Source organism: Rutidosis leptorrhynchoides, chromosome 1 (genome assembly GCF_046630445.1).
Source record: "Rutidosis leptorrhynchoides isolate AG116_Rl617_1_P2 chromosome 1, CSIRO_AGI_Rlap_v1, whole genome shotgun sequence".
Classification (NCBI taxonomy): domain Eukaryota; kingdom Viridiplantae; phylum Streptophyta; class Magnoliopsida; order Asterales; family Asteraceae; genus Rutidosis; species Rutidosis leptorrhynchoides.
Genome location: NC_092333.1, coordinates 439015272 through 439035633, shown reverse-complemented (window position 1 = coordinate 439035633; position 20362 = coordinate 439015272). Strand labels below are relative to the sequence as shown.

The 20362-nt window shown below is 31.2% G+C and overlaps 1 protein-coding gene across 5 annotated transcripts; it reads left to right on the top strand.

The window, feature by feature from the left end:
- Window positions 1-3747: 3747 nt before the first annotated feature.
- On the top strand, window positions 3748-7353 carry LOC139872759 (calcineurin B-like protein 7). 5 transcript variants are annotated; one of them, XM_071860700.1, is made up of 10 exons: window positions 3762-3843; window positions 4668-4710; window positions 4793-4912; window positions 5063-5145; window positions 5230-5289; window positions 5460-5592; window positions 5685-5737; window positions 6365-6445; window positions 6534-6646; window positions 6937-7353. In XM_071860700.1, the coding sequence occupies exons 3-10, from the start codon at window positions 4825-4827 to the stop codon at window positions 7004-7006; spliced, it is 681 nt and encodes a 226-aa protein (XP_071716801.1). In that variant the 5' UTR covers window positions 3762-3843; window positions 4668-4710; window positions 4793-4824; the 3' UTR covers window positions 7007-7353. The 5 variants fall into 5 exon arrangements, with proteins under 5 accessions (XP_071716807.1, XP_071716790.1, XP_071716801.1 ...); XM_071860706.1 differs by lacking the exon at window positions 4668-4710 and having other exon boundaries at window positions 3748-3843; XM_071860689.1 differs by having other exon boundaries at window positions 3748-3843; window positions 4668-4912.
- Window positions 7354-20362: the final 13009 nt, after the last annotated feature.

Here is a 20362-nt window from a genome sequence, read left to right as displayed (position 1 = left end):
CTACGACGGCGTATATCCGGTTTTACGGTGTTTTTCGTGTTTTCCGATTTTAAATCATTAAGTTAGCATATCATATAGATATAGAACATGTTTTTAGTTGATTTTAAAAGTCAAGTTAGAAGGATTAACTTTTGTTTGCGAACAAGTTTAGAATTAACTAAACGATGTTCTAGTGATTACATGTTCAAATCTTCAAATAAGATAGTTTTATATGTATGAATCGAATGATGTTATGAACATAATTACTACATCAAGTTTAGTAGGTAAACCTACTGGAAATGACAAGAAATGATCAAGCTTCAAAGGATCTTGGATGGCTTGAAAGTTCTTGAAGTAGAATCATGACACGAAAACAAGTTCAAGTAAGATTATCACTCGAATTAAGATAGTTATAGTTAGAGGAATTGAATCAAAGTTTGTATATGAGTATTAACTTGATTTAGAATGATATCTTACTGTAAACAACAAGGATTTCTTGAGGTTGGATGATCACTTTACAAAATTGGAAGTGAGCTAGTAAACTTGAAAGTATTCTTGATTTTATGAAACTAGAACTTGTAGAATTTAAGAAGAACACTTAGAACTTGAAGATGGAACTTGAGAGAGATCAATTAGATGAATAAAATTGAAGAATGAAAGTGTTTGTAGGTGTTTTTGGTCGTTGGTATATGGATTAGATATAAAGGATATGTAATTTTGTTTTCATGTAAATAAGTCATGAATGATTACTCATATTTTTGTAATTTTATGAGATATTTCATGCTAGTTGCCAAATGATGGTTCCCACATGTGTTAGGTGACTCACATGGGCTGCTAAGAGCTTATCATTGGAGTGTATATACCAATAGTACATACATCTAAAAGCTGTGTATTGTACGAGTACGAATACGGGTGCATACGAGTAAAATTGTTGATGAAATTGAACGAGGATGTAATTGTAAGCATTTTTGTTAAGTAGAAGTATTTTGATAAGTGTCTTGAAGTCTTTAAAAATTGTATAAATACATATTAAAACACTACATGTATATACATTTTAACTGAGTCGTTAAGTCATCGTTAGTCGTTACATGTAAATGTTGTTTTGAAACCTTTAGGTTAACGATCTTGTTAAATGTTGTTAACCCATTGTTTATTATATCTGAAGAGATGTTAAATTATTACATTATCATGATATTATGATATATTAATATATCTTAGTATGATATATATACAGTTAAATGTTGTTACAACGATAATCGTTACATATGTGTCTCGTTTCAAAATCATTAAGTTAGTAGTCTTGTTTTTACATATATAGTTCATTGTTAATACACTTAATGACATGTTTACTTATCATTTATCATGATTAAACATAGTGTATCAATATCTTAATATGATTCAAATGTATTTAGTAAGACGTTGTTATAACGATAATCGTTATATATATCGTTTCGAGTTTCTTAATTCAATAAACTCAATTTTATGTATATAACTCATTGTTAAAATACCTAATGAGATACTTACTTATCATAATATCTTGTTAACTATATATATAATCATATATATGTCATCATATAGTTTTTACAAGTTTTAACGTTCGTGAATCACCGGTCAACTTGGGTGGTCAATTGTCTATATGAAACCTATTTCAATTAATCAAGTCTTAACAAGTTTGATTGCTTAACATGTTGGAAACACTTAATCATGTAAATATCAATTTCATTTAATATATATAAACATGGAAAAGTTCGGGTCACTACAGCATGAACGTTTATCTTGCATTCATAAACATTATTACTTTTGAAACTATGATTTGTAACGACCTATGGGTCACATACTATTATCCTTGCTTCTATTCGTTGAAGCATACTTTTGGTTGTTAAACATTGATGTTGGTTAAGACATCACCTTTTATCATGAATGCAAACGTATTTTGAAATAGCATATAGTGTTTGACCTTGTAATGATCCTGTTGTTGATGATTCGTACACGATGGTTTTGTACGGGGCATCACAGCTTCTGTGGTGATTGATGAGTGACACAGAACATCCAGGTACGTCCTTTCATTTTGTGGGCTATTGAACTTGCTACTGTCCACAATTGACATGGCAACTTGATTAAATCCTAAGCTACCATCACTGTTGGACATAGCAGCTTGATTCTTGGTAGATGATTGAGCCATAGAAGTATCTTGATGAATGGATCGATACCTTCAGCTCTGATACCATGTTATTTGGGAGAATTAAAAGCTAAATGCAATGATTTTATTGATCAGTGATTAATATAAGCTGAATTTGATTTTTTATATTCTATTTTTCTATGAATCTGTTACATTGGCTAAGTGTGTTTATATAAACACAATTTACAACAGTTAATTCCAAATAGGGTTAGGATCCAATTTAACTTTGGAACCCCCTTTACAAATATGGAAAGTATCTGTTCTTTTGTGCAGGTTTATAACCGTTGAATCTTGTGACTAAGTCAGTCTTTATATTGGGAAGTGATGAAGTCAATACTTCTGATCCTAAAGTCAAATTACCAAATACGGTAATTTGACTTTCGTTGCTTTGTTGTTGCTTGATTCTAACAATGATAACTCTTATAGAATGCGTACATCTAAGTAAAGGTACCCACCTTCTCAGGGTAACTTGATAAGGTAAAACCTCATTCATTTTATTGAGCATTTTTTTTAGTATTTCATTTGTCATGATATTTCTCAATTTTTACAAATAACCTTTACGATTAGATGTGCTAAATTGACTCAGGTCAACTTGAATAAAAGTTTCCAACCTAAACATGACGTGTTAGACCGCTCATAACGGCCCGCTCATAACGGCAGCACCGTTGGAGCTCCATTGGAGCTCCCTTGGAAGACTCCATTGCTAGCAAGTGTCTTAGGGCCGCCGTTGAATGGTCGCCCTTCACTATTGCTGTTTCAAACCATAGCCAACGACGAAGTATTTTGTATTATTTTATTGTACACAATGTATTAAAAGTGGTACATTGTATTAATTAATTAATTTAGGTGGGTCCATTTGATGGTAAAAGGGTATGTCATGGATATTAGGAAGTGTGATGGATTAAGTCTTAGAAAGAAGTTGCTGAGGTAGCACTAATGTGGCACATGTGTCTATCTTTGACAGGTGTCGTGGTTGTGAGCAGTCTTATCGAATTTAAAAATAACTAACACATACACGATCTTGTTTAGGTAAATGGGTCAAATCAGTGGATAATTTTGTAGGTTAGTTTCGTGTTAAATGAGTCAATCTTAATGGGTTGCATTTGGGTTGTCGGGTCATCTAACCCAAAAACTTGACAAAGCTCGAATAGAAAAAGTGTACGTGTTCACGATTTTCGTGTTAGTTGTTTGACGGGTCAAATGAGCCCAACTTGGACACGATTTCATAACTCATTTGAGTAAACGGGTCAAATAGATAATGGGTTGACCAGCAGCGTTAAGGACTTAAGGTAACTTCAGGTTAAAGAGTAGGTTTCTTGAAAAACAAATTAAATTTAATAGGTATCTTTTATTTTATTCTTAGTTTAATTAAACATAATGAAATAAACTACTGGAAAATATAAGGGTGTATTCGAGAGTTACTACAAACGTTTGGGGGTTATTTAAATATTAGTTCGTATGTGTAGGGGCGTTTAATGACAATTTTCTTTGTTTTATCGTTTGTTGAGCGACCGGTAACGTCGTTTTCAATAACTTTTATTTAATTTTAATTTTAATTTTATTTAATTTTAATTTAATAACATTGGCAATTAAAAGCTTGGATCGATCTTGGCGCAGCAAAACTGTAAATTTTCTGCGGCCAAAATCGAACATTTAATCATTGTCTGTCTTCAATATTTGCACATGTAAGTTTTTTTTTTCTTTTTTTTTCGTGATAAATTACTCTTTATTCGTTGTATATATTTATTATTCACATATTAGAATTAGGAATATGCCGAGTGTATTTATTATTTATTCGTTGTATAAATTATTTATTCACATGTATAAATTACTCTTTATTCGTTGTATATATTTATTATTCAAGTCAAAGCCTTCGAATGGGTATCAAACCGTTCACAGAAGCATCGTTTAATTTGGTCCCAATGGCTCTTAAACCCGAGTGTATTTGATGATCATGGTTAAGACACTTTTGTCCCTTGTTTAGTTAGTTTTTGTAAGGGTCCTTTGTAATCTTCTTTTTTCGATTGGCATTTTCTCATATGCCTCTCCTTCCTGTACTATTTTAGTTATTTAATATATATATTCTTGCCTTTCAAAAAAAAAAAAAAAAAAGAATTAGGAATTAGGAATCTGAATCATATTGGATATACTAACAAGCTTGAGTTTTTTATAATGTGTATCTATGTAAAAGGGAATATTTCATTATTTATTTCTATTATAATTTATATGATCATTATTGTTAAGATCTCCACTGAATTATTATTAAATTCATCATATATTTATACAGATGATTCTTATTTCGTGTTTCATTTTTATGATGATTGTCTTAGGGTTAAATTTTAATAAATTATTTAGTTAGGTATTTGAATCTAGTCAATCTACACTGAATCTGTGCTGATGCATTCATGTATATATTTCTTATTAATTAAAAAAAAAAAGTGAGTTTTACTAAGCTCTCTTTTTATTTCTTACACATTTTAATGAGTACTTTATTTTCTCCTTTTTTTAGTTATACAGAGGGATATTACATCTCAACAGATTGGTGTATGGCGGTATAAGATTATCGAAAGTTGTTGTCGGTTTGGACGGTTGATTAAGCATATATATAATTTTATTTCATGTGTTGTAATGTAGGAAAATTTCATATTGTTGTTGTTTGTGTAATAATGGGTTGTATGTGTTCTACTTCAAAATCAAAAGCTCTTAAAAAGAAACCTTTTTTTGATCCTGTTGAGCTTGCTGCTGAGACCCCTTGTAAGTTTATATTTTCTCATCTTTTTTTTTTTTTTTACGAATTTCTCTTAATTACGCTAACCACGTACCTAGTTTAGAAGGGTGCAATAATAACTGTTTTTAGTTTGAGGAGCGAAATGCAGTGACGTAAAAAGTTTTTACTTCTTTCAGTTACTGTGAATGAGGTGGAGGCATTATACGAACTATTCGAGAAATTAAGCAGTTCGATGGTTGATGACGGACTAATAGGGAAGGTATATGTTTTTTTAAGTAGTCTTGTTGCTATTAAACGGTTTTTATTCTCTGTTTTTTTGTAATTTGCTTTACATTTTGGGCAGGATGAGTTCCACTTAGCATTGTTCAGAAATAGCGATAAACGGAACTTGTTTGCAGACCGGGTTAGTACGGTTATTTGATCTATATATCTATTTTGAACAGAATTAAGACACTGCAGCCCGTGTGATTTGATATCAAATCATATAACTCTTAACATTGGACGTATAGTTATAAATTGTTTTTCGGTTTTTTTTTTTTTTTTTTTTTTTTTTTTGGTTTGCTATTGTTATAGCAACTTAAGTTGTTGATATTGCAGATATTTGATCTTTTCGATGTGAATAGGAGTGGGCATATTGACTTTAACGAGTTTGTACGTTCGTTGAGTGTATTTCATCCAAAAGCTCCTCAAGCAGACAAAATTTTGTGTAAGAAACTAAGAATGATAACAAGATAGTTTAAGTTGTTGTAATAGTAATAAGTAGACTAATCTGGTAAAATGCCATCAATCTTTTTACAGACGCATTTAAACTTTATGATTTAAGACGCACTGGTTTCATTGAGCGTGAGGAGGTAATTTGCTTTCATCAACCAATTATACGCTAACTCAAAACGACTTGTAGCTCATACTTCTTTCATATTTGTAGAGTATTGCGTCACGTTTTTTAAATGGTAGCCAGTGGCAGAACTTGAACTCCATAACAGAGGGTTGAAACTAGTCTCGGAGGGGGAAAAAAGCTTAATTTTTAGTAAAAAAAAAGTTTTTTTTTTTTTTCTTTTTTGTGTAAAAATTTCTTTTTTTTAAAAAAAGTTCCAGATGGGGCGAAGGTCCCTCTAGCACAAGGGAGGGTCCGCCCCTGAAGGTAGCATTTCAAGCCTTTTTTTATGGGAACGGGTTACTCCGGGTTGTTAGAAATGTATCAAATGGGTTTACTTGTATCACGTGTATTCAAATGCTCACTATGGCCTAAATCTTCTGATAAAGAAATTCTAGTTCAAATTTTAGATATGGGTTTTGTAGTCATATTTATTTTTCTTTTAATTAAATTGGTGATTTGTGATTTATATCTACAAATGGACACAAAGTGTTGGTGTATTGTTCCAGTCAGTTTTGACCCGTCACCCAATTGACCCAACCTGCCCATTCTATTACCTCTACATTTTTGTTCCTGTGCCTGAAAACTAATGACTTGGAAACAGTTGAAGGAGATGGTTACGGCTCTTCTTAATGAATCTGATCTTTTCCTATCCGAAGATATGATCGAATCGATGGTAGATAAGGTATATATTGATTGTGTTTTTTTGGTAACAGCAAATTCATTACTGTATTCTGTTGTGATGATTGTATAGTTTTGTATTTCATATGTAGACTTTTACGGAAGCAGATAGTAAAGGTGATGGTAAGATCGATCAAGAAGAATGGAAAGAATATGTCGACAAGAACCCGTCGTTATTGAAGAACATGACCCTTCCTCATTTAATGTAAGCCAATATTTCCTTTTCGAATACAATTTGGGTAACTTTTGACACATCACCTGAAGTTTTATAATTCATGATGTGCTGTTAAACTTGATTATTACAATTTTTGGGATTTGAAGTTTTGTTGTTTTACGCCTTAAAATACAGTTTAGGTGACTTTTGACTCATTGCCCCATTCAACCAGTTTCATATCCATTGATTTGAATTCGACCCATTTGACCCATCAAGTATAACCCAGATCGATCCTTTAGTATATGGTTATGATTACTTTTTTTTTTTAATGGTGTTTTTAGGGACATAACTTTAAGGTTTCCAAGCTTTGTGATGAACAGCCAAGTCGAAGAGACCCAAACAACAGATTAAGACCCGTTTGCCTCCTGTTCTGGCAAGAGCAGTTTAGATCAAATTTGGTTCAAAATTCATTCGTTCGCATGCTTCCTTATTGGGATCAATCAATGTGTCGGTTTCTGCTTTGGCACATGGACGTTATAGTCACTGCTACACCACTTTTAGCGAAAACGATGATTGTGGAAATGTTAAAAATAGAGTGAGAAAATGTAGATCATGTATTTGTTTATGTCAATGATTAATTGATTATGCCTTTGCTTCTTGTGAAAATTTGTGTAAATGTTTTATGTAAACTATACTGACTACAAACATGATCTTATATCAAACTTTCATTATCAGGGATTTACTTTTAAGTGTCTATACTAAGGGCTGTTTTACTTTTTTTCTGATTTAAGCTCTTTCAATTTGCCTCTTAATTTGAAGGTGTGTCTCAATTTGCCTCTTAATCTGAAGGGGTGTCTGATTCTATGTCTAATAGAAACATATCAATTTTCAGATTAAGTGCAGATTAAGTGGCAAAGAAACAACAATTTTACTTACTGAATTAAAGGTTGTACATAAATAGATCATTAAGTGAAAAGTAAACAAGACAAGGTTGTGGTAATCGTATACTCCGTATAATGTCTAACGTTGAATTAGAGTGCATTTTTACGAACATGGAAGATTCCACAAATGAGATATTTGAAGTGTTGATGGCTGTGATATGCAAAAGAAGACGATACGCTATATCTATGTATACAAATAAATTCGTTGCTGGTTAATTTGAGTTGGTTTAGGGTGGTCGTAATCAGTTTAAATTAGTTGGTTGATAGAAAATGAATACCAAACCACCACTATTTGTTTGGGTCGCTTGATTTGGTTCGACCTAGGTCAACCTATTGTTCACATCACATCGCTCTCGTACCATCACATTATTGGTCGCTCCGCTACTTGCGATCCTTTGATGTTTATTGGTGTTTTTTTTTTCTCGAACAGCGATTAGGATCACCCGAGGGGACTAAAGATGATCTATAAATTTATTAGCTTTTCAAAAAAAAAAAAAAAAAAATCTCCCTCATACCTCACATTAATGACTAATGAGAATGGATATTGTTATTGTTGTACAAGATAGCTTAATGGTTAGGGTCATGATCTCAAGTTCAAACTTTACTAAACGCATATCTTGAGGCGGCTAGGATAAAGGTCAAAACGTTCATGGATTATTATTTGGGATCGATAAATGTTTCCCCCATCGAGTAACTTCAACAACAACAAAAAAAACATATCCGTTTAATTTAATTATTGGTGATCGATTAACATTTCTAACCCCTATGTAGGATGATATGTATAATTCTTATATCATCATATAACTTATGTGTATTTTAGATTGAGTAAAATAAATAGTTGGTATAGTATGTGTTCAATGAAATTACTGAAAGAGAAGATAAACGGTATGCATGGTTGTTTTTTGATGATTTATTAACATGCCGAATTACACCTGTTAGGAGAGTCGAGGCATTTACAGTTGACAGTGTAAGGAAGAGGGGCAGACTTACACGTAGGTGGAGGATATAATAAAGCTCGACTTGAAAGAGCTTTTATTGACCGAGGACATGACTTCTGATAGGAATGCGTGAGGACTAGAATTAGAATAGATGAGTAGGTTTTGATATGTATGTGGGTAGGCGTGCTTGTGGGTATGTGGGTATGGGTGAATGTGGGTATGTGTCTTCTTTTAAAGTGATCTACGCATGAATGTTTATGTATGTATGTATCTATCTTCATGTATAGTGTATTTTCGCGTTCTGCTTTTAACGAAGACCCCTTCTTGGTACTGGGTATGTATGTGTGTGCAGGTATGTTTGTGTATGTATGGAGGTATGTGTATGTATGTACGCATGTTTAGGGTTTAAGGTATGGACAGCGGCGGAACTTGAACTCGGATACAGGTGGGCCGGGTGTAAATTTTTTTTAAATCTTTCATATTCAGCAGGGACGAACACTAAAAATAACCTTATTTTTTAGTAAAAAAAAAAATTTTTGTGTACAAATTTTTGTTCCGTAAAATCCAGGGTGGACGGATACCACCTTGGGTTACCCTACGTTCCGCCTCTGGGTATGGATGCATGCACATTTATGTATGGATGTTTTTGGGTATGTATGTTTATGTTTGTTTTTATGTGTGCATGTAAATTTGCATTGTGTATGTTTATGGATGTTTGTAAATATGTTTTTTTATGCATGTATGTATGCGCATGTAGGTATGCTTATGTTTGTTTCTATGTTTTTTTGTATGTATATGGATGTAGGTATGTTAGTATGTATGTATGTATGTATGTATGTATGCGTGAATGTGTGTACGTATGTATGTATGTATGCGTGAATGTGTGTACGTATGTATGTATGTATGCGTGAATGTGTGTACGTATGTATGTACGCATGTATGTTTCATGTATGTATGTTTTATGTATTGTTTAGGTACAGATTTATGTATGTATGTATGTATGTATGTAGGTATGTATGTATGTATGTATGTATGTATGTATGTAGGTTTATATTTGTATATGTCTGTTTAGGTGTGTTTATGATTGTTGGTATGTGGTCATGTATGTTTATTGTTCTTTTAGTGTAGCATTTCTTGATATGTCTTGAACTTTGCACAACAGTCTAAGGTATGTTTCCACACACACACACACACACACACACACACACATATATATATATATATATATATATATATATATATATATATATATATATATATATATATATATATATATGTTATCTTATTTAGTTTTATTTTATTTTTATTTATTTATTTATTAATTAGTTATCTACTACTACTATTATTATTATTATTATTATTATTATTATTATTATTATTATTATTATTATTATTATTATTATACAGCCCTATTAAGTGAGGCAACAGCAAATGTCAATTTATTAACGACTTGACTGCCGCTTAGAGACCAAATTGAACTCCGGGTATTATTTTTTTGATTCTACTATTTTCATGGCGTATCTTTTTTTTTTTTTTACTTTTTATCACGTAGGTTTTTATTTTATTCTTTTTATTTATTTATTTATTTTATTCTTATTATTTACTTTAATTCTTATTTTAATTTGTTATATTTTATTTTCTCCTACCTTGGACCGAATGTTCTTTTGGGAGCAATCTATTTATCCGTCGAACAGAGAGTGGGAGGACTTTCTCTACTCTTGTGAGTGTTTCACTCCGGGTGGAGAAATGATTTCTTATTATTCTAGGATAGAAGAAAGATTGTCTATGTCCCACCTTCTCCATACCCCTAACATGCGGGATTGAGTTTGTTATTGTTGTTGATTTATTTTTAATTAAAAAACTAAAAATTAAAATACATAATTTAAGAAGGCACAACTGCATAAAGACATAGTTACTCACTAGTAGTAAAATTATAGGCCAAGTCAAGTCACTATCATGTACAAATGTATAAACTACTCTTACATAGTTTCATATAAAAAACTTATATTGAAAAGGATTTGCTTTTTTTATATCATACACCGCATTGCTCCCTTCCAGTCAAAGAAGCTTCTAATATTATATAGAAATGGTTGCCACTTGACAGCGTTAGAATAGAGGATACATACAACGAAGCTTCCCAATAAATAAATAAATAAATAAATAAATAAATAAATAAATAAATAAGCAAATCAAATAATCAAATAAAAATTATAGATAAATAAGGCAAATTTTTGTTGGACTTTCGGTGTGGAATATGCTTTATCTTTTGAAAGCTTTATCTTTTTTGCCTCTTACTTTCTATGTATATACATTTCAGTCCCCCTATTTGTCTTTTGTTTAATAACTAGTTGTGGAGCCTTCGCGCCGGGGGCTCTGTTTTGAATGCGAGTTAAAAAAAAAAAAAGTTTTGATCTATTTTGTAAAAAAGAATTTTTTTCGACATCTAACATTGAAGGGTTGTTCCTTTTGTGAAAGTTGCATCTTTTAGCGTTCGTTTTTTCTTTTTCTTTTTTTTAAAGTTAGTTGATATATTTTGTAAAAAATAATGTTTTTGACATCTTTTGGTAGCATTGAAGGGTTGTTCCATTTATGAAAGTTGCCTCCTTTATCGTTGAGGAAGAAAAAAAAAACAAAAAAAAAAAAGGTTAGTTAGATTTTTTTGGTAAAAAAGAATTTTTTTCGACATCTTTTGGTAACATTGAAGGGTTGTTCTTTTATGAGAGTTGCTTCTTTTATCGTTGGAGACCCAAAAAAGTGAAATGACGAAAATACCTCTAGTTACTATTGATGAATAGTGCTACAGGTTTTGTCTATTAGATATATAGATACTTAGTTATAAGTAGATGTAGATATGCAAGTTATCTTGCTTTTTTTTTGGGAGTTAGTCCAAGAAGAAACAATGTGAATAAGATGAGCACAAAAGAATTTGATACTGGATTCAACAGGACTATTCTTTTACTTGAATAATCTCTTGTTGAACATAAAATTGGTATATTTGTTATAAAATATCTAGATTGTGTTATAAAATATCTAGATTGGATGTTAATTTTATTATTATTATATTTTTTGCATAGTAATATTTTATACTATAAATAGACATGTATGGTAACCATTTAAGTTGCACCATTTCTCTTGAAATATCAATATCAATATTTCTTCTCTCCTTCTTCTCTCTTTTTCTCTCTTTGTTCTTATAACTATTAAAGGTAGTTATAAGCCTACTGAATTATAACACGTTATCAGCACGAAGAGCTTAGTGTAATCAAAGGATATCTCAAACGATCACAAGTCAGTGATCAAGGTATGAAATTATTAATAATTTTCAGACTCGAATATATCAAACTTCTACTAACATTTTGAACTACTAATTTTTATTAAGTTCTTAGTGCATTTGTATTGTTCTTATTATATGGTTGGCTCTGCCACCTAAATTATATATGGTCGACACTGTCGCCTAACTATCATTTATGTTTACTAACTCTTATTAACTTCACTAACATTTATATTTATGTTATTTAAGTTATATATGGTCGGTTATACCACCTGGATTATATTTCTGTAATCTAACTTTTACTAACTTCACTAACATTTATATTTATGTTATTTAAGTTATATATGGTCGGTTATACCACCTGAATTATATTTCTGTAATCTAACTTTTACTAACTTCACTAACATTTATATTTATGTTATTTAAGTTATATATGGTCGGTTATACCACCTGAATTATATTTCTGTAATCTAACTTTTACTAACTTCACTAACATTTATATTTATGTTATTTAAGTTATATATGGTCGGTTATACCACCTGAATTATATTTTCTGTAATCTAACTCTTATTAACTTCACTAACATTTATATTTATGTTAATAAGACCTCATGATTGTACGCAACACGTCATTTGACAACACGGTACTTTATGTACGCAACACGTCATTTGACAACACGGTACCATAGGTCGAGATTAATTCCGATCAATACGAATACGACGGGGTCTTTATATGTTATCTAACATTTATGATTACTTATGCAATTAATCATTATTTATTTCATGCATACTAATGTTTATTCTTAAATTTATAATTTTAAAAGTTAAAATAAAAAAATAGTTTGTATTTTTATTAAAAGTAAATCTTAAAAGTTAAAATAAGAAAAAGTAGTTTGTACTTTTATTAAAAAGTAAATCTTAAAAGTTAAAATAAGAAAAAGTAGTTTGTATTTTTATTAAAAGTATATCTTAAAAGTTAAAGTAAGAAAAAAAAAAAGGATGGTAAAATGGAATAGTTTTTTTTGTCAAAAATGAAGTATTGAAAATGAAGTGTTCTCCTTCTATAACTAAAAATATATATATATATATACTTTTATCAAATGAATTTTTTTGTGGCCGACAATTTCAAACACGAGTCCGTGTTTAGTTTATCAAGAATATCTCTTGCTTTAGTGAAAGGTCACGATCACGATATCAGGTGTTGTGAAAGAATTAAAAAATTGGTCAAGTGGCCTTTTAAAAACTAGAAAAAAAAATTTAAACAAAAAGTTTTTTTTATATTTATAATTTACGGGTAACGTAAAAAAAAGGAAGTTTTTTTTAAAAAAAAAAAAAACATAGAAAGTGTTTAAATGAGTTTTACAGAAAGGGGGAAAGCAAAGTAAAAAAAAAACTTTTTTCCAAACAAAGGTAAATGAAAGTAGGACTTAATACAAGAAAAAAGTAAACATCTCCTAGACGTGATAAAATCTATCAATGATAAGTATTATACTTGATGAGCTAAATGTGACAAAAATGTTTCAACATGTCTTATGTTAATTTTCTAAAATAAGTTATTATTATTCCGAGTTTAACACATATACATATGTTAATTAAAAACAACCTTTTTGTTCTTATGTAGTGTTGGGTTGCAATTTTGGTTGTATGCCATAATTTCATCCAGTAGAGTGACAATAGAAAACTTTTGATGATAATCAATAAAAAACTTTTTTCCAAACTTGTCAAATGTTTTGTTAAAAACGTGACCGTTGAAAAAAGGAGGTTGAATAATAAAACTTAAAAAACAAATTATTTTTTTAAGAGTGTGCATCAAAATGGCCCGTTTAATAATGGGGAGTAAAAATATAGTCAAATTGTTTCAACGAACAAGGGTTCAATTGGATGTCTCTTAAAAAAAATCCGCGGGTACGGGCGATGGATCCAATGGATCCGCATCCACGACCCGTGGGTGCTATCCCTAATTGTGACAAGTACAAATCAACTAAAAGTCTAAAAATAAATGCTCTTATAGGGACCAAATGTTCACAATAATTGCCTAAGCTAGATATGAAACAAATAGTTCATAAAAAAAAAAAAAAAAGGTCGTTGTGCGTTTTCGGGATGATAGCCGAAATACACTTACAAAAGTAGGTCAGCCGTCAATTCTTTATGGCCATATCAACGTAGATCAATAAAATCATTTATGGTTTTGATAAAAGATTAATTAAAAATTAATTGTTTTTTGGTCTTGGATTCTCGGTAACAAAAGCAAAGGTTGTTTTTGGTTGCCACAACAAACAAGACAGAGGTTGTTGACTTTTGTTGTTAAACATGGCACAAGTGAACAATAACAATAGATTATTGTTTTTGAAAAGAATAATGATGCGTTAATTTTATTGTATAAAATAAAATTAAAGAAAATGATTTTCATTGATGACTATGAACAAACGCAAACAAAGTGTTTGTGGTATTTGGTGATTAAAAAAAAAAGTGCATCTAAAGCTTCTACTGAAAATTAATGTGCAAGGTACAACGTATAACTATATGGTCAAATTCATTTGAGCCTTCGGAGTCACAAGTATATGATGTATATATATATTACTCAATTAACAAAATAGTAAATCTAAATTAATTCATATGAATAGTAAAACGAAATTAATTAATTTACTATTCACATAAAAAAGCGCATATGATAAAAAGCGCATCGCATATGATAAGCGCATATGATAAAAAGCGAATATGATGAAAAGCACAACGCATATGATGAAAATCGCATATGATTAAAAGCGCATATGGTGAAAAACACAGCGCATATGATTAAAAGCGTATATGGTGAAAAGGATATATGATAAAAAAAACACATATGGTGATTTATAAAAAAAAAAAAAAAAAAAAAACACATATGGTGATTAATGGAAAGCACATATGGTGATTAATGAAAAGTATATTGTGAAAAAGAATCACAAATGTTTCTTGAAAGAATTCAAGGTAAGATATATGAACCAATTCATCCATCATGTGAACCATTTTGATATTTCATGGTTCTAATAGACGCATCTAGCGGATGGTCTCATATTTGTATGTTATCAAGCTGTAATATGGCATTTGCAAAGTTTCTTGCACAAATTATTAAATTGAGAACACATTATTCTGATTACACCATTAAAAGGATGAGACTTGATAATGCTGGTGAGTTAACATCTCAAGCATTTAATGATCATTATATATCTACAGGGATTGTTGTTGAACATCCAGTTGCTCATGTGCATACACAAAATTGGTTTAGCTGAATCAATAGATAAACGCTTACAGCTAATAACTAGACAATTGATAATGAGTACAAATCTCTCAATATTTATATGTGGACATGTAAATTTACATGCTGCGACATTAATTCGCATTATACCATGTGGAAGTCGTAAATATTTTCACTTAATACTTGATTTTGGCCAAGAGCCAAATATTTTCTACCTTAAAACATTGGTTGTGCAGTGTATGTTCCAATTGTATCACCACAACACAATAAAATGGTTCTTCAAAGAAAGATGATAATATATTTTGGATATAAAACATCTTCAATCATAAGATATATTGAACCCATGATGGGTGATGTTTTTACAGCACGTTTTGCTGATTGTCATTTTAATAAAACATTGTTCCCTAGATTAGGGGGAGAAATAAAAATAAAAAATAAAATGATGCTTCATGATGTGAACATCAATTAAGGTATATTGAACTCGCACAAAAGAATGTGAAACGAAAGTTCAAAAATAATGCATATGCAAGAACTTGCAAATTAATTACTTTATGCATTTACAGATATAAAAAAGTGACTAAATCATATATACCAGCGATAAATGCTCCAGCTCGAACTGAAATTCCAAAAGCTGGCAATAATGTCACTGTTGAGTCTTTGCCACGCATCAAACGTGGAAGATCAATTGGTTCCGAAGATAAAAATCCTCGAAAAAGAAAATCAGCTGATAATGAGGTAAGAGAAAGTGTTCAAGAAGAACCACAAATCAATATTCCTTCTGCAGAGGATATTGATAAATGTAAATACTAAAATTGCGATAAATTATGCAATATTATGGAACCGAAATGAAACTAAAATCTCTATGAGATATTTTCATATAATGTTACAATGACATCATGAATAAAGATGATGATCTGGAACTAAAATCTGTCATTGAATATACAAAATGGACATGATTGAGCTCAATGGAAAGGAGCAATAAGAGCTGAATTAGAATCGCTCGATAAAAAAAAAGTTTTCGGATCAATCGTTATCACTTTTAAAGATGTGAAACGTATGGGATACAAATGAATTTTTATCCGAAAAGAAATGTGCAAATGAAGTTACAAGGCAAAACTAGACTTGTAACTCAATATTTCCCACAAAGACCAGAAATGAATTAGGAGGAAAAATTATCCTCCTGTAATGGATACAATTACTTATTAGATACTTAATCAACCTGGTAGTTATTTAAATGCATCTCATGAATGTTGTTACTACTTATCTGTATGGATCACTTAATAGTGATATATATGAATATACCTAAAGGGTTAAGGTATCATAAGCATCTAATGTAAAACCCAAGGGAATATATTCCATTAAATCACAAAGATTTCTAAGTGGGTTTATACAAACGGGACGTATGTGGTATAACCGATTAAATGACTACTTGATAAAAAAAAGGGTATAAATATAAACTTATTTTGCACGTATGTTTTATAAAAACAATGTTCGGATATGAGATCGTAGTTGTTTATGTCAATGTTCTTAACATCATATGAACAAATAAAGAGATCTATGAAATCATTCAACTTCTAAAGAATTATTTTGAAATGAAAGATCTTGAAAAAACCAAGTATTACCTTGGATTGCAAATTGAGCATATGCCTAATGGTTTACTTGTACATCAAACAACTTATACCGAAAAAATTTTAAAACATTTTTTTTTAAAGACAAACTCATTGTTGTTAGATCACTCAATATTGACACTGATCTATTTCATCCCTGCGAAGATCATGAAAATTTTAACAGATCGGAAGTTCTATATTTTAGTGCAATTGAGGTTCTTATGTATCTTATAGATTATACAAGATCTGACATTTCTTTTGCAGTTAATTTGTTGACAAGGTTCAGCTCAGCCCCTACCAAAAGACATTGGAATGGAATCAAACAAATAGTTTGATACCTTCGGGGAACTACTGATTTATAATTATTTTATTCTAACAACTCGAAACAAGATTTGTTTGGTTATACAGATGCAGATTATTTATCCGATCTACATAAAGCTAAATCTCAAACTGGATATGTATTCCTAAATGGAGGCACCGCAATATCATGACGTTCTCAAAACAAACACTTGTTGCAACATCATCAAATCATGCCGAAGTGATTGCATTACATGAAGCTACTCGGGAATGATTTTAGTTAAGATCAATGATACAAATCATTATTGATTCTTGTGGACTAGAACGCTATAAAAGCGTAACAACTATCTATGAAGATAATACAGCTTACATAATACAAATGAAAGAAGAGTATCAAAAATGACAGAACAAAACATAAATGCTGACGAGGCGCTAAAGCTATAAACGGTCTTAACGGTCATAAGTTTGATGGAAAAGAATGGTATATTGGTAAGACTCAGAAAAAGACTGAAAGGGAATAGGAACTGAAACAACGGTTTGAACAAACCATGAAGGAGACTGTAGACAAATCACGAGGGCCAAACTTGTACATAAAAGATTTAGATGATACAGTTTCAGATGAAAACCTCAGATTCTTCTCATATACTCAAGATCTCATAAAAGACAACCAGATTAAAATGAGATACGTTCAATCAACAACTCTGCTGATCTTTATACCAAAGCACTGCCAACTGCTATTTTCAGAACACACGTTCATAATATTGGCATGAGACATGTTCAGAAGATGTAACAACTCAGGCGTTGCCTATTTGAGGGGGAGTCAACTCTATGCTGCACTCTTTTTCCCTTAGCTAAAGTTTTATCCCAATGGGTTTTCTTTAGCAAGGTTTTTAACGAGGCAGTAATAGTTATTCTCTAATAAAATTGTCATCCAAGGGGGAGTGTTATAAAATATCTAGATTGTGTTATAAAATATCTAGATTGGATGTTAATTTTATTATTATTATATTTCTTGCATAGTAATATTTTATACTATAAATAGACATGTATGGTAACCATTTAAGTTGCACCATTTCTCTTGAAATATCAATATCAATATTTCTTCTCTCCTTCTTCTCTCTTTTTCTCTCTTTGTTCTTATAACCATTAAAGGTAGTTATAAGTCTACTGAATTATAACAATATTTTAATTTTCATATCTTTATTCTTTTGTAACATAATAAAAGCTTACACTATTGATTTGAATTTGATCACAAAAACTTGATGCTTAGTATTATTCTAAGAAATTTCGCCAATAAATTTTATTATGTGCTAGTAACACAAGATACTTAGTATGGTTGCAACCCACCTATGTTGATTTAAGTTTCAGTTAATCACCATTTGACATCTTTACAAGCTAGCTTCTCAATAGGCTGATTGCGTTTCGTTCAAAAATATTTAACATTGAAAAACAGTTATAAAAATCCATATATAGTGAAATAAACGAATAACTCAAAGATATGCCTAAACAACTTTTATATAAGGATACAACAAAGTCAAGTAAAAATATAAACACATTTCTTTTGTTACTCATCTCGATTCTCGAGTTATCATCATTTATTTATCAAATCTGTTCCTAGCAAAATGGGAGTAGCCTAAACCGAATGATAAAAGGGGCGTCTATGATCATCGATCATATACATGCAACTCATCATGACTCTAGATTCTAAAAACTCGTCACAAACTCACAATACAACGTTAAGATCTTTTAAACTTAAACTTACTAATGTTTTACTCATCAAGATCATCTAGCATATTTATTGCTTAACATAGTAAGTGCGCTACTTGACACGCATAATTGGATCAATGCTTATTGATTATCATTTTGGATTTGAAATCGTACACCAAATACAATTAAGTTGACTTGAATTACCTCTCTACTTCTTCTCGCTTTTTCGTGCTCCGCCTTGTGTGCTAAAAAAGTTTGAGAGTGTGAGACGCATCTTTTTTTGGGGCGGGTCGGGTTCTAATAATAAACTTTCGTGGGTTAAATGAGAAAAAATCCTTCTTTCTCATGGAGGAGGTTTAAATATTAAATCTCTTAAAAGCAAAAATTTATCTCTTCTTTGTAAGTGGTGGTGGAGGTTCAAAACCGAAACCAACACTTTGTGAATTCGTGTAATTAAAAGTCTTTATGGTGCTAACGGTGGGCTAGTGCTAGGGGATGGGCTTGCTCTTTCCCCTTCTTCTAGTCTTTGGTATAACATTTATACTGCAGGAAAAAAATGTTGATGATTTGGGAATTGCATTCACCAATTCTTTTTCTCGGGTCATTGGCAACGGGGCGGATACAAGTTTTTGGGATGACTTATGGGTTGGGGACACAAGGCTTAAATACAAGTTCAATCGGCTGTATCGATAGGAGACTCTTCAAAATGCTACGATTCAAGATAGATGGGATTCGAGCAAGGCTTCGAAAATCTGGAAATGGTCCTGGTCTCGCTCTCCGTGCGGCAGAATAGGTGCAGAACTTTCAGCGCTGATCGAATTGCTTGATGGTGTTGCTGTTTGTTCGAACAAATCTGATGGGTGGCGATGGGGTTTGGATGGAAACGGGGTGTTTACGGTTAAAAGGCTTGTTGATTTATTAGATGGTGTGACACTTGCTTCCGTTATAAATCACGTGGAAACTCTTAGAAATCGTCTTATTCCAAAAATATTGAGGTGTTCATTTGGCGGGCTAGAAGGGGTAGGATTCCGGTTAGGCTTGAATTGGACAAACGCGGTATCGATTTGCATAGTACTTGATGCCCTTTGTGTGATGATGACTTGGAATCGGTTGAACATATTTTGTTCTAGTGTAGGTTCGCAAAAGATATTTGAGGAAAGGTTCTTAATTGGTGGGGTTATTCGTCGGCTAATTTTATTTACAGTGACATTTCGAATGAACGTTTGGGTCATTTGCTTCCGCTGATAAGAAAGTAATTTAGCAAGCTCTTTGTTGGTGTGTTTGTTACTCTCTATGGAAATCAAGGAACTCGAAGATTTTCAAAAACAAGGTGGATTCGATTGCGGTGCTCTTTAGTGAAATTCAAGTAACATCCTTTGAAATGGATCTGGCGGTAACTCGAAAAACATAAGTTAGATTGGCATAATTGGTTCAATAATCCATTGTCGTGTTAGTTTTCTTTCTTGCGATCTTAGCAACTTTCATGTATTTCGTGTATTCTTTAGTTGCTTCGTGCGACTCTTGTTCTATACTTTCGGTGTTTAATACAATTTCTTGCTTTTCAAAAAAAAAAAAAAAAAAAAAAGTATATTTGTCTTCGATAATTGACTGTAAATGTGAGTGAACTTAAGAATACAGTCCAAAGTATAGGGCGCAAATTTGATATAATTTGAAACTTTTTTGTAGAATCTTTTCTTGGACAAAAAGTCATTATTCAAACGGCCAACACGCGTATTCTATACATTCAATCTCTTTCATTCTTCACCAATTTA